General features: G+C 45.1%; 1 protein-coding gene across 1 annotated transcript; it reads left to right on the top strand.

The window, feature by feature from the left end:
* The first annotated feature begins 3070 nt into the window (after positions 1-3070).
* Positions 3071-12384, top strand: LOC109549390 (lysine-specific demethylase 4D-like). Its single transcript, XM_033862126.2, has 2 exons — positions 3071-7054; positions 10316-12384. The coding sequence occupies exon 2, from the start codon at positions 10734-10736 to the stop codon at positions 11640-11642; it is 909 nt and encodes a 302-aa protein (XP_033718017.1). The 5' UTR covers positions 3071-7054; positions 10316-10733; the 3' UTR covers positions 11643-12384.
* The last annotated feature ends 5295 nt before the right edge of the window (positions 12385-17679 follow it).

Genomic DNA, 17679 nt, shown 5'->3' with positions numbered 1-17679 from the left:
ACATTTTAGAAAAGTCAATATTACAGTTATAAGATCTAAAGACTTTCATATCTATAGTTCCTAGTCAGCTCAACAAAGTCAACTAGATCTGTATAATTTATTTTATTTTGTTCACTCTGCTGATGATGGACAATAGGGTCATTTCCAAGTCTTTGTTATTTGAAACAATGCTTTAGAGAACAGCTTTGTATATAGGATTTCTGGGTTATATTTAGGTTCACTTTTAACTTTTTAGGCAAAGCCAGCTTGCCCTCCAATTTCCACCTCTATTGGCAGTGTGGGAGAGTTCTGGTTTCTCCATATCTTGACCCACTTTTTTATATTGTCAGACCTAATCAAAATGGGCAGAGAATAGCTTCTCTGATTGCTAGGGATCCTGCACATCTTCTTGTATTTACTGGCCATTTGGATTTCCTCTTTTCTGAGTTACCTATTCTAAAGCTCTGCCTACTTTTTTTGGTTTGACTATTTTTTGTTGCTGTTAATGTAGAAGTTATGTGATATTCAGAATACTAATTCATTGTCTATTTCATGTATGATGACAAACTTCTCCTAGACTGTAATTTCTTTAAATTTTTGACGTCATTGTATTAGTCAGGGTTCTTCACAGTAATAGAACCCATAGGAGATATATGTATAGCTCTTAGTAGGGGAACTCATTCATTTGGTTATGGAGGCTGAGGAATCCCACGATCTGTCAGATGGGCCGTCTGCAAGATGGAGAGCGGGGAATATGGCTGGGTCTGGGTTCGAAAGCCTGGGAACCAGGAGTGCCCATGTCAGATGTCCCAAAGCAAGAGAAGATGGATGCCTCTGCTCAAGCAGAGAGTAAATTCACCCTTCCGCTGCTCTTTTGTTGCATTTGGGCTCTCAGTGGTTTGGGTGATCCCAGCTGCAGTGGTGAAGGCGATCATTACTCCGTCTACTGATGCAAGTGCTAATCTCTTCCTGGAACAGCCATGCACAACACACAGAAGTAATGCTTTACCAGCTATCTGGGCATCTCTTAGCCCAGTCTACACGTGAAATTAACCATTACAGTCATTAGTCTGGAATCATTTAAATATATCCGACATTCCCATCATGGTGCTTTTGGTTCTCTAAGACATTGTTCCACCCTGAGTTCATAAAGACATTCTTCAATATTTTCTCTTAAAATTCTATGTTGTATCCGTCTTTAATGCACCTCAAATTTATTTATGTAAGTGGTATGCAGTCAAGCTCCAATTCTACCCCCCCCACAATAGCGCCAATGCCACTACTACATATTGAATAGCCCATCCTTGCCCATTGGTTTGGTACACTACCTCCATCATAGGCAGACTCCCACATACCGATCCATGTGTCTGTGTCTGGCCTCTCTATTCTGTACGTAGATATATTTGTCCATTGCGGCTCAAATATCACAGTTCGGTGGAGGAGAAGTCACCCCTCTTTGTTCTTCTTTTAAGGAATCATCTTGGAGATTCTTGCTTGAATACTTCCCTACTTACTAGATCTGTCACCTTGAGCAAGTTTCTTAATATCTCCTTGATGCGGTTTCCTCATATGAGAAATAGGGTTCATAGGATTTCCCTTATAGGGTCACTATGAAGATAAGGCATAAATAAATTCTTCTTTTCAGAGTGCATTGAACAGTGTCTGGCATTAGATAGTCATCATATATTAGCTTTTTTTTTTTTATTTTGCGCCGACGCGAGGGGTCCCGGGAGCCATCCTAAGGGCCAGGACGCGATTCGGCCGCCAGGGCTCCACACGGGGTCTCACCGCCAGAGGCCTCCAGCGCAGGGGCGGTCCCGCAGCACCCAGGACGCAGACTGGCCTCCTCGGACCCCCCGCCAGGGGCCCCCGTCGCGAGGCTCGGGACCACCACCGCCAAACACCCACGAGCCGCGGCCGGCCCGCGACAACACTCTCCCGCGCGCACACCGGCCGCCACGCCGGTCCCACACACACCTCCGCCGGGCCCGACTCCCCCGCCTCGGGAACCGTGAGCACTCCACCCGGGGACGCCGCCGGCCGAGGCGGCCAGGGGGGCGACACCCTCACGTGGACGAGGCCAACTCGGTCCCAGACGGGGAAGGAGGCGCGGAGGGGTCGGGGCGGGTGAGGGCCGGCGGCGACCGGGAGGTGGCGGCACGCACACACGGCGAGGGCCGCGGGGCAGGGGCGCGGGGCGCTGCCCAGGGAGAGAAAGGGCCGAGACACGACCGGGCCAACAGGAAAGCAAGCGCGGGGTCCCACCGCCACACACAAGAGGGCGGTCCCACGACGCCTGAGACGCCGGCCTGCCCCAGCCACCCTGGGGCCTCCCACGACCCGGCCCCGCCGCCAGGGCCCGCGTGCGACGGTCCCCCCGCGTGGCACGGAGGGACCCGTCCACCCAAACTTAACCTCTCCGTCCTCGCCAGATCCGCCGTCATCGAAGTCCGACCCCCGGGGCTCGCGCCCCAGGGAAACGCTCCCGAGCGAGGCGACGCGCACCGTGCCCACACACCGCCAACGGCTGCGACTCGCGGTGAGGGCAGGCGCGACGGGCTCCTCGGGGCTGCGGGACTCGGGACCCGGGACATCCGGGCGTCCCCGCCCCCTTGGGCTCGCCACCGGGGTCACCGCACGCGCACGCACACGCGCACGCGCCCCCGCGCCCCCGCGCCGGACGCTGGCCTAGCGCGACCCCCCCCCCGAGTCAGAGGGGGGAGGCGCGGCCCGCGGTACGCAAAGAACGGCGCTCGGCCACACCGCTGGGCCGGCGCAAGCCCTCCCGCGAAGGCGAGGGGTTCTGCCCACATGCTCTGGCAGTCGTCACCGTGACCACTGCACGCTTGGGAGGGGCAGCGGCTGGGGGTCCGGTACCCCAACGCTCCCTCTCGGATTGCTAGAGAAGGCTTTGTCACCTATGGTGCGTTATCCCCTTTCCATCGTCTCTCTCCTTTGGGCCCACGGAGGCGCTCCACGAGCCGCCAAGTCCACGACTGGGCGCGGGGTGGGCGGGGGGGTCAGCAGTATGGGTAAGCACACGGCCCACAGGAGCGTTCGCGGCCACAGCCGGGGGCACAACCTCTGCCGTCCCCAGGCATGTCCATCGGGCTCCGGAAGGAGGGAGCGCGCCCGAGAAGCGCGACAGACCCCCTTCTCACAGGCCCGGGCCCAACACGATCGCACCCACGCCCGCGTGCTTTCCCCGCCCCCCCACAAGTGGTGGCGGCACACGTGGCGTTCACCTGGCCACAGTCAGTGCCCCCAACAGCATACCGTGGGAGGACGACGGCGACGAGGCGGCACCTGTCCCCCACCGAGGGAGAGAAACAGAGGCACGCTTCCCTTTACCGTCTCGATTCCCCCAAGAGAGCCACTCACGGGACACACCACCGCGGCGGGGACCCCGAGGAGCACGCTGGGAAAAGGGAACGACACCACCGCTTGGCCTCGGGCACCTGAGGGACGACCTGGAGCGCTCCAGGGGCACCACAGAGGACCAAGCAAGGCACGCTCACGCGCCGGCAGGGGCGCGCAGCGCAGCGGCAGGACGGCCCCCCACCAACGCGGAGAGGACCGCTCAGGAGGCCCAGGCCAGTGAGGTGAAGCTAGAGTGTCTTCTGCGTCCCAGGACCACGGCCCCGCCCACGCCGTGAGGCAGGGTGCGGGAGACCGAGGGTCAGGGCCGGAGACCACCACCCCTGCCTTCCACACACCCCTCGACAGGCCGGGAGGGCGTGACAAGAGAGACGATGGGCCCGCGGACAGAACAAGAAGAGTGGTCCCGTTTGCCAAGAATGTCCGTCCCTTGTCTGGCGTAATTTAGGCCCGGGCCAGGAGAGCGGGACATCACCAAATGGATCACTCAATATTAGATTTTTTTTTTTTTTTTTTTTTTTTTTTTTTGCGGTACGCGGGCCTCTCACTGTTGTGGCCTCTCCCATTGTGGAGCACAATCTCCGGACGCGCAGGCTCAGCGGCCATGGCTCACGGGCCTAGCCTCTCCGGGGCATGTGGAATCTTCCCAGACCGGGGCACGAACCCGTGTCCCCTGCATCGGCAGGCGGACTCTCAACCACTGCGCCACCAGGGAAACCCAATATTAGCTATTTTTAATAATATTCTGTTAGAGGTACAGAGAAACTTCTGTTGATCAAAAAAAAAAAAAAAAAAAATGAAAAAGAGAGTGAAAAGACAAATCAAAGAGTGAGAACAGATATCGTGTTACTCATACCCAGTAAAGAACTAATAAGCAGAACATATAACTACCACCAAGACAGACAACCTGGCAGAAAAATGGACAAAATACTTGATGAGGCACTTCCTGCAGGAGCACCTCCAATCAGCCAATAATCATCAGGAAAATTGGTTCACCCCTATTAGTAACCAAGTAAATGCAAATCAGTATGAGGTACCCCTGTGCCCTCACCTGATCGGCTAAAACTGAAAAGGTAGAAAATCACCAAAGGTTTGCAGAAGTGAAGGGTGATGAGCACCCTTGCGTGCAGCTAGTGCGTAAACTGGTAAAATGTGTTGAAAATTTTTGGCAAGTTTAAGTTTACGTATTCTATGGCCAGTATACACGTCAGAGAATTTTCAGAGCAACGCTGTTTGTGAGAGGCCCAAAGTGGAAGCAACCCAAAGCCCCATCAACAGTAGAAAGTTTATATGGTTGAATACTTTACAGCACTGAAACAGATAAGTCCAGCTGCATGCAAGGGCGTAAGTGATGAAAAACTACACCAAAAATACGCTAACGGACATAAATACAATTGTGTTTCTTCAAGGTTATATAAATTTTTCAAAAATGGACAGAGTTTTAATTTTATAATGTTTACCAAAATTACTATGTGAATAGTTAGGATAAGGTCAGTCCAGGAGGCAGAAGGGGCTGTAATCTGGGCAAAAGAGCACAAGTCAGGCAGCCAGGTGCCTGGCAATGTTGCATTTCTTGACCTGGGTACTGGTTCCACTTCTGCTCACTCTATAGTTATTTGTTGAAGTGTACATATATGCTTTATAAATTTCTGTGAACATTTTATATTTCATAATTTAAAATATTTTAAAAAGTGCTCTAAAAGATTATGTCACATAGTGGTTCATAGAATCATTTGGTTTATAATGTGCTGTATGGTAGACTGTTTCCAAAACTCAGATTATGTTTCAATTTTTTCCATTCTAATATTGTTTATTGATGCCTTCTCCTGTTTATTTACAATATTATATTTAGTAATACCTAAATTTTTGGGCAGTTTTAGATTTACAAAGCATTGAGCACGTGGATCAGGGAGTATTGACCCGCCCACTCCCATGTCCCCCTATTAGTAACATCTTAATTCCCATGGTATATTGATGACAATTAATGAACAAATGTCAATATGTTATTGTCTACTAAAGGCTATCATTGGTTCAGATTTCCTCACCTTTTACCCAATGTCCTTTTTCTGTTCCAAGATCTCATGTAAAATATCAAAGTACATTTAGTTTTCATGTCTCCTTAGGTTTCTCTTGGCTGTAACAGATTCTCGGACTTTCCTTGTTTTTGACCAAAAGTTTGTATAGAAACCTGACAATCTGGGGGAATACTGGTCAGATATATTGTAGGATGCCCCTCTATTGGAATTTGATGCTTTTCTTATGATTATCTTGGGTTTCTCTGGTTTTTTTTGGAGGAAGATTACGGAGGGAATTTTGTCACATTTTAGTCACATCATATCAAGGACATATACTATCAAAGTAATTTATGGCTTTTTTTTTTTTGGCCACGCCTCGCAGTTTGTGGATCTTAGTTCCCTGGCCAGGGATCAAACCTGGGCCCTTGGCAGTGAAAGCGCAGAGTGCTAACCACTGGACTGCGAGGGAATTCCCACTTTATGACTCTTGATGTTGACCTGGTTAAAATGGTGTTTGGCAGGGTCCACCTCTATAAAATGACTACCCCTCCCCGAGTCCCATCACCACTTGCCACTCTGCACCAGCTTCTCACACCCAGGGAGCACTCTCTTCTTGTAGCAAGGAGTACTATATAATTTATTAACCGGTTCTTCCTTTATTTTATTTTTTAAGTTACAGACTTCTATTTTATTAATCATTTATATTTTTGTATATAGTTGTTTTCCCTTTTGTTTTTTGAATTGTTTTATCATTTTTATCTTTCAAATAATTCTGAGGTATTTTGGTTTAGTTTTTACTAACTACTTGCAGACAACATAAAAATCAATAGATTTTTAGCTATTATATGGATATTGTTGTAGATGTTATGTGGATATTCATTTTTAAATAAATATGGTGGTGTTCCCTTTTTTCATTATTGACTTTCAATTTTATTTCATGATTGAAATAATAGATTGATCAAGATGGTACTCAATACGTTGATTCTAAGGAATTTTCATTGAGATTTATTATGTGGTCTTAACAGCGGTAAATTTTTGTAAATGTTTTATATGTGTTGAAAAGCATTTTGCTATGTGGTTGCTGTAAGAAATATAATCAAAGTTTTTAACTTAATTGTTTAAACTTTTATAACATTATTTTCTTCTCTCCTCATGTATCAGTTTCTGGAAGAACGGTGTTTGAAAAAAAAAACAAAAAACCTCACACCATGATTGCAAATATGTCAGTTTTACCTTATAATTCTCAGTCTTTGTGTTCTATGTCTCAGTGCAATGTGTCTAGGTGCGTAAAGTGCATCATTGTAATCTTTCCCACGAGTTTTTCTTTTTCATAACTATAAGGTGCCCTTCTTTTACCTTATAAATACATTCGATATTAATTGCTGCTAGACCAGGTTTCTTTTGTTTAATATTTGCTTGGTTTGACTTTCCCACTTCTTTTATTTTCAACCCCTTATTTCTCTGTAAGATTGGTTTAAAAAATCAAAAGTGCGCAAAGTGGGCTGACCAATGAGAGCAATTACCGTTGACTGGTGCTGATCAAATTATACCTTTGCCCAGGTAGAAAGCCAAAGCCATCAGGACATGGGTCTGCATTTGGAGGCCAGCTGCCCAGAGAACACTGTCTGTCTCTCTGGGTCCTTGAATATCTCCAACTGGAATCAGGATTTTGTTGGTAGAAGGTAGGTCACTTTATTTCTGTAATTTGTGCTTATGAGCAAAACAGTTATTTTCCTACCAGAAGTTTTAAAAAATGAAACTATTTATGCATATAGAGAGAGAGAGCGAGAGAGAGGGTACTATACATTTGGATATCCTTTTTTGAGTTTTTATTTTTAAACTGTTTTCCAACTTGTGAAGTTAATTGTTTTCTTAATATTTTCTTGGTAAAAATCATAAAGATTTTCAGGAAAAAGCACCTCATTTAGTGAACTGCGATCTAATGGGAATGAGAGGGTTTCTAGAAGTGGGTAAGGAGTGTGTCAATTGGAAGGGACTTGAAAAATGTGTGGGATCAAATTAGAGATTTTGATTGGATATGAGGGTATTAGATTTGGGGTGGTACTGATTGAATTGAAATTGGTGTGGGACATATATAGCCAGCCTTTGACACAGCCTGTTTCATTCAGAGGCTGAATCCTTCAAGGAAACCATTTTCTGGGTCCTGTGTATCATCATTTGGAATTAAGATTTTAGACTGGCAGAAGGCAAGCACTTTTTTGGCCTTTTTTTTTTTTTTTAAAGCATAAAGATGAAAAGGATGACACTTTATACGAGAAAGCAACTTTCTTCCCCTGGTAAAATTCACATTTATTTATGCATTTAAAGTACAAGCATTGCATGCATATCATTTTTAGATTTCTTCATTGGGGCCATGTATTTCTGTTAGTAAAGGGATTAAAACCATTTTACTCTTTCACTTTATAATTGATTGTTAACTGGTGTATGGGATCTATAGATTTTGTTTGCTAATCAGTGTCTAGAAACTTGGTTGAACCCAATATTTCTTTTTTTTCTTTTAACATCTTTCTTGGAGTATAATTGCTTTAGAATGGTGTGTTAGTTTCTGCTTTATAACAAAGTGAATCAGTTATACATATGTGCCCCTATCTATTCTCTCTTGCAACTGCCTCCCTCCCACCCTCCCTATCCTGCCCCTCTAGGTGATCACAAAGCACCGAGCTGATCTCCCTGTGCTATGTGGCTGGTGCCCACTAGCTATCTATTTTACATTTGGGAGCGTATATATGTCCGTGCCACTCTCTCACTTTGTCCCAGGTTACCCTTCCCCCTCCCATATCCTCAAGTCCATTCTCTAGTAGGTCTGCATCTTTATTCCCATCTTGCCCCTAGGTGCTTCATGACAATTTTTTTTTTTTAGATTCCATATATATGTGTTAGCATACGGTATTTGTTTTTCTCTTTCTGACTTACTTCACTCTATATGACAGGCTCTAGGTCCGTCCACCTCACTACAAATAACTCAGTTTCATTCCTTTCAATGGCTGAGTAATATTCCATTGTATATATGTGCCAAATCTTCTTTATCCATTCATCCTGTTGATGGACACTTTGGTTGCTTCCATGTCCTGGCTATTGTAAATAGAAATGCAATGAACATTTTGGTACATGACTCTTTTTGAATTATGGTTTTCTCAGGGTATATGCCCAGTAGTGGGATTGCTGGGTCCTATGGTAGTTCTATTTTTAGTTTTGTAAGGAACGACCATACTGTTCTCCATGTGGCTGTATCAATTTACATTCTCACCAATAGTACAAGAGGGTTCCCTTTTCTCTACACCCTCTCCAGCATTTACTGTTTGTAGATTTTTTGATGATGGCCATTCTGACCGGTGTGGGATGATATCTCAGTGTAGCTTTGATCGGCATTTCTCTAATGATAAACGATGTTCAACATTCTTTCATGTGTCTGCTGGCAATCTGTATATCTTCTTTGGAGAAATGTCTATTTAGGTCTTCTGTCCATTTTTGTTTGTTTTTATAATGTTGAGCTGCATGAGCTGCTTGTAAATTTTGGAGATCAATCCTTTGTCAGTTGCTTCATTTGCAAATATTTTCTCCCATTTTGAGTGAACCCTATATTTCTAATAATTTGTCTATCAATGCAAATTAGTGATTAGATTTTAATTAGAATGTTTCAAGTATTTACACGTTAAGGATAATGCTTGTTAAGGATGTGTCTATTTGTGTTGTGTACTTTTTTCCTGCTTTTGTTTACATAGGCATTCTTTGTATAATGGTAGATTTTTATCTGCGTCCCCTGTTTTATTATAACGTGATATGCTTGTACTTTTCTCTCTATTCTCTTATGCTTATGTTTTTACACTTTTAATGGTCTACAAGTTGCATTTTGGTTTCAGTCATCATTTCTATTGGGTGTTATGTTTTCTTTTGTAATTGTTTCAGCTTATATCATTGTTTTCCGTTCCCTAATTTATCTTTTGGGTTAAGCCATCTAATTTCTTGAGTTGAGTGCTTAACTCCTTTCTTTTCAAGCTTGCTTAATGTCCTTACTGTTCAGTTAGATATTCCTCTTTTTCTGTCTTATGATTTGTCCTAATTCTTTATTTTTAAATTTCAGCTTGATTGCTGTATAATTGACTTTTAAAATTGTAAAATATTCAGTCAACTTTGTGGTGATTTGGTATACATTGTGAAAGGATTCCCCCCATCTAGTTAATTAACACATTTCCTTCATATATTTACTTTCTTTGGTAAGAACATTTAAATCCTACTCTTCTGGAAAATTTCAACTATACATCACATTGTTATCAACTATAATCACCATGGTTAACATTAGCTCCTGAGACTTTATTAACTGTGTACCCTTTTACCCTCCCTTCCCTGTCCTCCCCCACAACCACTTTTCTACTCTGGTCCTGTAAGTTTTACTCTTTTTTTTTTTTTTAACATTCCACATATAAGTGATACCATGCCATATTTGTCTTTCTCTGTCTTATTTTACTGGACATAATACCCTCCAAGACCAACCACATTGTTGCGAATGACAAAATTTCATTCTTTTTATGGCTGAGTAGTATTCCATTGTATCTATGTACCACATCTTCTGTATCCATTCAGCCATCGCTGGACATGTTGGTTGTTTCCATATCTTATCCAATGTGAATGTGGGAGGGCAGAGATCTCCTTGATATTCTGTTTTTATTTCCTTTAGCTATATACCCAGAAGTGAGACTGCAGCATCATATGGTGGTTCTATTTACAATTTTTGAGGAACCTCCATACTGTTTTCCATAGTATGCACCATAGCTTCACCAGTTTACGTGCCTACCAAAAGAGTGTACTTTTTGCCCTTAAATTCAAACTTTGAAATTAAGATTGCTATACAGTTTTCTTTTACTTGATGTTAAATCAGTTTGTTTTGTCATCCACTTATTTTCAATATTTTGTACTTTCTTTAGGTTTGGCTTGGAAACTTCCATGAAGAGACTTTCTGCTACAGTGAGGTGAGAAGCCACCCATGCGCTCAAGCCTGGGAATCTGGAGAGGTCTCAGGCACTTATACCCCCAACAGAGGAAACTCACAGAGCTGCAGGCTGAGGCAGGACTTGGCTCAGAGAGCCGTCTCCTCTGGGAAATACTGGATTTCCTTTGGCTCCACAATGCTGACAAGAGTGGAGTCCTTCTAGTGGGTTGACAAGCCTGGAGAAGATACCACCTCGTTTGTTTAAAAGTTCAAGTCTGAGTTCCTGCCTCTCAGCTCTATCAAAACTTCTTTAAAAATAAAGGAAGTATAGGGAAGAGGTTACTCCCCAGCATTCTCAGGTATCCAAAGCATACCTAAGAAGCTGGCAGTCCGTTGCTTATTCTGTTGCCGCCATGCAGTCTAAGCACTTTGGGAGCCAGAACCCAAGTTGTAAGATTACGATCCTCCACCCAACCATGGAAGAATTTGAAGATTTCAGCAAATATATTGTTTACATCGAGTGGCAAGGTGCACACCGAGCTGGCCTAGCCAAGGTAATTCCACCGAAAAGATGGAAAGCCAAACAGACGTACAGTGATATCGATGACATCTTAATAGCCGCTCCTCTCCAGCAGGTGACCACTGGGCAGGCAGGTGTGTTTACTCAGCACCACAAAAAGAAGAAAGCCATGACCATGAGCGAGTATCGCCGCTTAACAAACAGTGAAAGACACCAGACTCCATTCTATTCTGATTTTCAGGATTTGGAGCGAAAATATTGGAAAACACGTCCCTATGATTCACCAGTATATGGTGCGGACGTCAGTGGCTCCTTATTCGATAAAATCCTGAAGCAGTGGAACCTTGGACACCTGGGAACCATTCAGGACCAGCTGGATCAGGAGTGCGGAGTGGTCATCGAAGGCGTCAACACCCCCTACCTTTACTTTGGCATGTGGAAGACCGCCTTCACCTGGCACACAGAGGACGTGGACCTTTACAGCATCAGCTACCTGCACTTTGGGGAGCCCAAGACTTGGTACGCGGTGCCCCCGGAGCACGGCCGGCGCCTGGAACGCCTGGCCAGGGAGCTTTTCCCAGGCAGCTTGCTGGGCTGTGAGGCCTTCCTGCGGCACAGGGTGGCTGTCATCTCGCCCACGGTCCTCAAGGACAACGGCATCCCCTTCGGTCGGGTCACTCAGGAGGCTGGAGAGTTCATAGTGACGTTTCCCTATGGCTACCACTCTGGCTTCAACTGGGCGGAAGCCATCAATTTCGCCTCCCCGCGCTGGATCGATTATGGCAAAGTGGCCTGGGAATAGGGCTCTGCACGGCCTTTGGAAAGATCTTCGTCAGAATAAGGGAGATTTCAGGTGAGCACCTTTAGGATATTAAAAATGGGTGGTTGGGTGGGGACTCTAAAAGGGACCTATAAATTAGGGACCTAATTGGAATGTCCTATAAAAGGGACCTATAATTACCAGCTGCGAAGGGAGTTGGATGTTAGAATAGTAACATTAAGACCAGAGACCTGTAAGGTACTGAAATTGTGTGTGTGTGTGTGTGTGTGTGTGTGTGTGTGTGTGTGTGTGTGTGTGTGTCTTCTGTTTCCTGAAGCAATATGGAATGCAGACTTTGTTTTCTTGGAGCAGCACGGAAATAGGAAGGTGGGGAGGCTTTATCTTCCTTTCCAGCCAGGCTTGGAGATGGAACAATAAGATGAGTGTGGGCATGAAGAGGTGAGGAAGATGGGCCGTGTCCCTGGCATGCACTGTAGAGAAGAAAGGAGACTTGGGGAGGTCTGCATTGTCACCAGACTGTGAGGCCCCCTTCCCGGGCCCCTCTCCAGAGCTGCAGAAGCTTTCCTTCCCCATCATGGAAGAGAGGGTGACCCCCAGGGGAAGCTGACTCTGTCCATTATGAAGTTTTGTCCTTGGTATGGGAAATGCCAGAAAGGCTATTACTCTGGATAGTAATAACAATTCTCTATTCAGTTCTCCTTCCCTATCACCTCCCCTGCAGCCTCTTATTTTTCTTTTAATGGTGAAGTAAATAAATGTGATGCTGTTGATGTGGTTTTGTGTTGTCCCTCCATCCACAAAGTTAGTCCATCCATGGACCCCCTCTGTATGCGTATGTTCAAAGTTGAACCTGAAGCGTGATGTCTTTTGTAAAGCAAACTTTTCGGTAGTCACTGCTTTGAGCTTTCCAGCAGTTACTTAGAGGGGAGAACTGGACTTAGAGTCAGCAGAAATGGCATTCAAACCTGCGCTTTGCTACTTTCTAGTCGTGGGACCTTCAGCAAACAAATCATTGATATTCTCTGAGCCAGAATTACAGTGCGAGAATTTTGTGAAGATACTGGGGATGTAAATGTGACAGGCATGTAAGAGGTGCTCAGTTAATTTGATGTGCATTCAGACACTCTCCTGGCCTCTAGGGCCAGCCCAATGCCTAGGACATCCGCTCGTATTCTTTCTCTGATGCTCAGTTCTACTGTTTTCCTCACCACACCCCCAGGCTTACACGTTACTTTTCTTTTAATTAATAGACTTTAATTTGCAGAGTACTTCGCAACAAAACTAAGTGAAAAATACAGAGGATTCCAACATACTCGTTCCCAGGCTCCTCCACCAGCATCCACACCAGAAAGGAACATTTGTTACAATCAAAGAACCTGCACTGACACCTCTTTATCACCCAGAGTCCTTAGTTTAATTTATTCACTCTTGGTGTTGTACGGTCTATGGATTTGACCAATGTATAATGACATGTATCTACACTTATAATACCATACAGAATAGTTTCATTGCCTAAAAATCCTCTGTGCTCTGCCTAATCATCCCCCCTCCCCCCCTGACAACCACTGATCATTTTACCGCTTCCATAGCTTTGTCTTTTCCAGATGATTTCTTTCACGTAGTAATATGCCTTTAAGTTTCCTCCACGTTTAGTGGTTTTATAGCTCATTTCCTTGTATTGGTGAATAATATTCCATTGTATGATGTATGACCCTTTATTTATCCACTCACGTGCTGAAGGACATCTTGGTTGCTTCCAATTTTTTCTGCAATTATGAATCCAACTGCTATAAACCTTTGTGTGCAGGTTTTGGTGTGGATGTAAGTTTTCAGCTCATCTGAGTAAATACAAAGAGTGTGACTGCTGGATTGTATGGTGAGACTATACTTAGTTTTGGAAGAAAGTGCTAATTTTTTTTTTTTTTTTTTTTTTTTTTTTTTTTGCGGTACGCGGGCCTCTCACTGCTTTGGCCTCTCCCGTTGAGGAGCACAGGCTCCGGACGCGCAGGCTCAGCGGCCATGGCTCACGGACCCAGCCGCTCCGCGGCATGTGGGATCTTCCTGGACCGGGGCACGAACCTGTGTCCCCTGTATCGGCAGGCAGACTCTCAACCACTGCGCCACCAGGGAAGCCCTGCCAATTATTTTTACCGGTAGAAAACTGATACTTTTTTTTGCTCATGATCTACTGCATGTTTGCACAAAAGGTCACACATATCCATTTGGAAATTCCACTCCTTGTCGTATTTGTCCTTGTTGCAGTGTTACAAAGTCAAGGTAAAGATTTCACAATCAGTCAAGAGCCAGAGGACCCAGCCTTTATTCAGACTCCTACCCCAGCTTGTTTAGTAGTCTTTCAACAAATCAGGTTTCGATGGCTCTCCACTTGCCAGTTTAGGAAAAGTGAGCTCTTAGCCACATTGCACCTCTGCTAGAGTTTGCACATAACAAGTTCAGATCAGGGCAAACATAATTTGTACTAAATAAATATTACCTATTATCACTATTACTTAGGAGCCCAAAGTTGTAAGATGGACATTAGAACCTGTACTTAAACGTATCCCATAGAGGTTGGAGTTCGGGTCTTGGGACTCCTGTAAGATTTGTATAAAAGGTCAGTTATGGATCTGTCTGACTACCTGGCCACAATGAATTATTCGTAGACATTAACAATTACACCAATTCAGTTTCCGTGTGTGTAAGGATTCCTTTCCAGATATTTGGAAATAACTTCACCATGATATTTATGTCGTTAGATTGTGACCATATATGGGCCTTGAAGTCGCTTTTTGCCCCAATGTTTGTGTTACCTTTCATCACTTTAAATAGGAAAGCACAAACAGTTGGTAGGAATTGGCTACCGAGATAAGTGGAATGGACACTGATCTGAGTTGAACAGATCCTGGTGAGGAGCAGCCCTTGCCCATCCCGCTCTGCTCACCAGCTGCTCAAACTGAAATGCCTCCCAAGCTCCTTGTCATTGACCTGCAGTGATTACAGGGTAACAGTGAGACCCTTCTCACGGTTCCTCAGCAAGTGGTGGGGGTTAGGGGGATAAGCAGTTTCAGGGAGGACAGAGGAAGGGCAGAACTGAGCCCTGTTGGGCATGGGTAACATGTTGGAGGTGCCACTCAATGAAAATGCAACATTTGTGTGGCCGGGTTTCTGGATTTTTCTAGGATCCTGGCATCCAGTATCCTCGTGCCCTAAATGTTCAGGCCCCTCTGCCTAAAAAAGAGCTACGTCCAGGCCTGTAGACCTCAGAGAGCATCTTTTCTTTGTCCCATCTCTCAGAGAGCCTCTTCTCAAAAGCTTCACATGGTGTCTATATATTTCAGTGCTCGTTCACTCACTCTCTTATTATTTAATTCATTCATTCAGCACATGTTTGCTAAGCACTTACCGTGTACCAGGCACTGTTTTTGGAATTGGGGACACAACAGTGAAAAAGGCAAAGTTTCAGTTCTCCTGGAGCTTATATTCTCATTATAAAGAGAGACATAACAAGTCAAGCAGTCATAAGGGCTAGGAGAAAAAATAAAGCAGAGTAAGGGGTTAGAGAGTGACAGGACTGCTATGTCGGAGAGGGTGGCCTCTTGGGAGTGTGGTCTTCGAATGCGTGCTGTGGACAAGGGAGTGAGAGCATCACCCTAGGCAGAGGGACAACACATGCAAATACCTGCGGTGGGGGCACCCTTAAGGGGCTCACAGATTAGCAAAGTGGCTGGAGAGCAGGAGAGAGGCGGCGGGAGCTGAGGCGGGGAGAAGGAATAAAATGTCCTAACTCAGTAAATGCAAACTCCTGCCACTGGGTGATTGGGGCTATTGGTGTTTTAGGTGACCTGGGGATGGAGAAATTTGTGGGCCACAGAGTCTTTGAAAGCATGGATAATTCACAGCCATCCCTGGAAATGGCTCTATCGTTCCTACCAGATGCAAGTCCTGAGAGCAGAATGTCTGTATGTTCTTGTTTCCTGGTGTACCAGCTGACATGTCACGTTTCTGACTTGTATTGCATTAGGTGGGACTTTAACAGAGCCAGCAGATTACTGACATTCACTAAGTTGACAACAGCCATTCCAGCTATGTATGAGCAACAGCAAATCACTGCAGTCAGTATTTTGGAATTGTGCTGAGGCCCATATTCACATAATGTGGAGGGCAGTGAAGGCATCTCCTCAGGAGACTTCAGGAGACATCCTCTGGAGAAACAGCTACCAGGGGAGAGAGGAGGTGTGAGAGTTGAACGGCCTACAGATTTAGAATTTGAGGCTATGCATGGGAAATCCTGGCGCCAGAGACGGATAATTTTTAGGAAAGAGCTAGGATTAAGAATTTGCAAAGAAAGAGCTTAGGATCCATTCCCTGGGAATGTCAAGGGTCTATTGCATAAGTTTCTTTTTCCTGAGAAACTCCTTAGTAACCAGGTGACCTAACCTCAGCTCTCTCGTGGTATATCACCTTGACTGTACTTACACACGACCCTCTAGGACCCTGAGTACTTCATTAACCTATGATTTAGCTCATGCATTGAACCAGATTAGAACAGTAGATAATTATCTTTCTTGGCTTTCTCTGTTTAGTGAGGACTCAATGAATATTGTCGATTGAGTGAATGACTTGAAACCACCGATAGAAATGAAAAAAAGAGCTAGTATCATAAGAAACACCTAAAATAAATAAATAATTCCTATTACAGCATAATTGCTTTCATGTTAATTGTCTTTTAAAATAAGATATCCAGTTCTAAGCTGGGGTTTGAAATAACTTACAGAGCCAGATAATAATCTCTGTTTGTCTTATTCCAATATGAGACCTTCATTCATTGACTCCACAAATATTAAGCACCCTCACCGTGCCAGGCTGGTCCTACATGCTAAGGAAACATAGTATGACGTTTATGATCTGCTTGGAGACAGACAGGCAGTTAGGCAGTTTCGCAAAGCCACAGCTTCTTCCCAGCTACCGTAACCATAGCCAGGCTCTCCCCCAAACTGCTGGTTTTAGAGTCTCTGAGAAAAGGTGTCTTTTACTGGGAACAGTCAGCCTCAAGTTCAGGACCAAAGACTCTTGGGGCTCTCAGAGCTGTTTCAGTCTGTTCTCGGTCTCATGGCAGCTCTCTTGTTCACTTTTCTCAATCGTACCTGACAAATGGGCACAGGTCACCTTTTTGGGAGAATGATGGCTACTCCGGGCATTCCTTTTTTACCACGTGTGCAGGGGGATGGGAATGGCTTTGAATGCTCCCACTGATTGCTTCACTCTAGGAAGTGAGTGTGGCTTACTGTCAAATCCCTCCCTTCTTCCACTCATGACATTGATATTCCTTGGCTCCTTTAGGGAGCCTGGTCATTTCAATGCCATTTCCTGTGTTCCATTCCGTTTTCCCACCATCTCCCCCCTTGCTATGGACCGAATGTGTCCTCCTTAAGTTCATATGTTGACACCTTAATCTCCAGTTAGGGATTTGCAGGTGGGGCCATTGGGAAATAATTAGATCTTCAGGGTGGAGCCCTCATGAATGAGATTAATGCCCTTCTAAAAAGAGAGAAGATTATTCTCTTCAGCATGTGAGGATGCAGCAAGAAGGTGGCTGTCCGTAAACCAGGAAGAGAACCCCCACCAAGAACCTGACCATGCTGGTACCCTAGTCTTGGACTTCCTGCCTCCAGAACTGTGAAAAGAAAATGGTGCTCAATCCCCCCACTTTATGGTATCTTATGATAGCAGCCCAAATGGATAAAGACACCCCCGTAACTGCTTGTCTACAGTTCACACTGGCTACTCTAGGAGAAAGGTAAAAACAAGTAGGCTAGAGACAGGAAACGTGGCTACCATATTATGAGGGTCTACAATGTGCCAAGAACCCTGACTTCCAATTTGTATACATCGTGCACTTTTCTATCCAGAAGCTCAGTCTGTAGAGTCGGGCAGATGGAGATTGGAAGCCCAGCTCTGCCTTTTGCTAGGGTGACTGGCAAGTGACTTAGCACTCCGAGGCCCCTGCTCCTGGGAGAGCCAGCGGGGCCCAGCACACACCCTGTGTCCAAACACAAGG

Source organism: Tursiops truncatus, chromosome 8 (genome assembly GCF_011762595.2).
Source record: "Tursiops truncatus isolate mTurTru1 chromosome 8, mTurTru1.mat.Y, whole genome shotgun sequence".
Taxonomy (NCBI): Eukaryota; Metazoa; Chordata; class Mammalia; order Artiodactyla; family Delphinidae; genus Tursiops; species Tursiops truncatus.
This window is presented reverse-complemented; position numbering and strand designations above follow the sequence as displayed.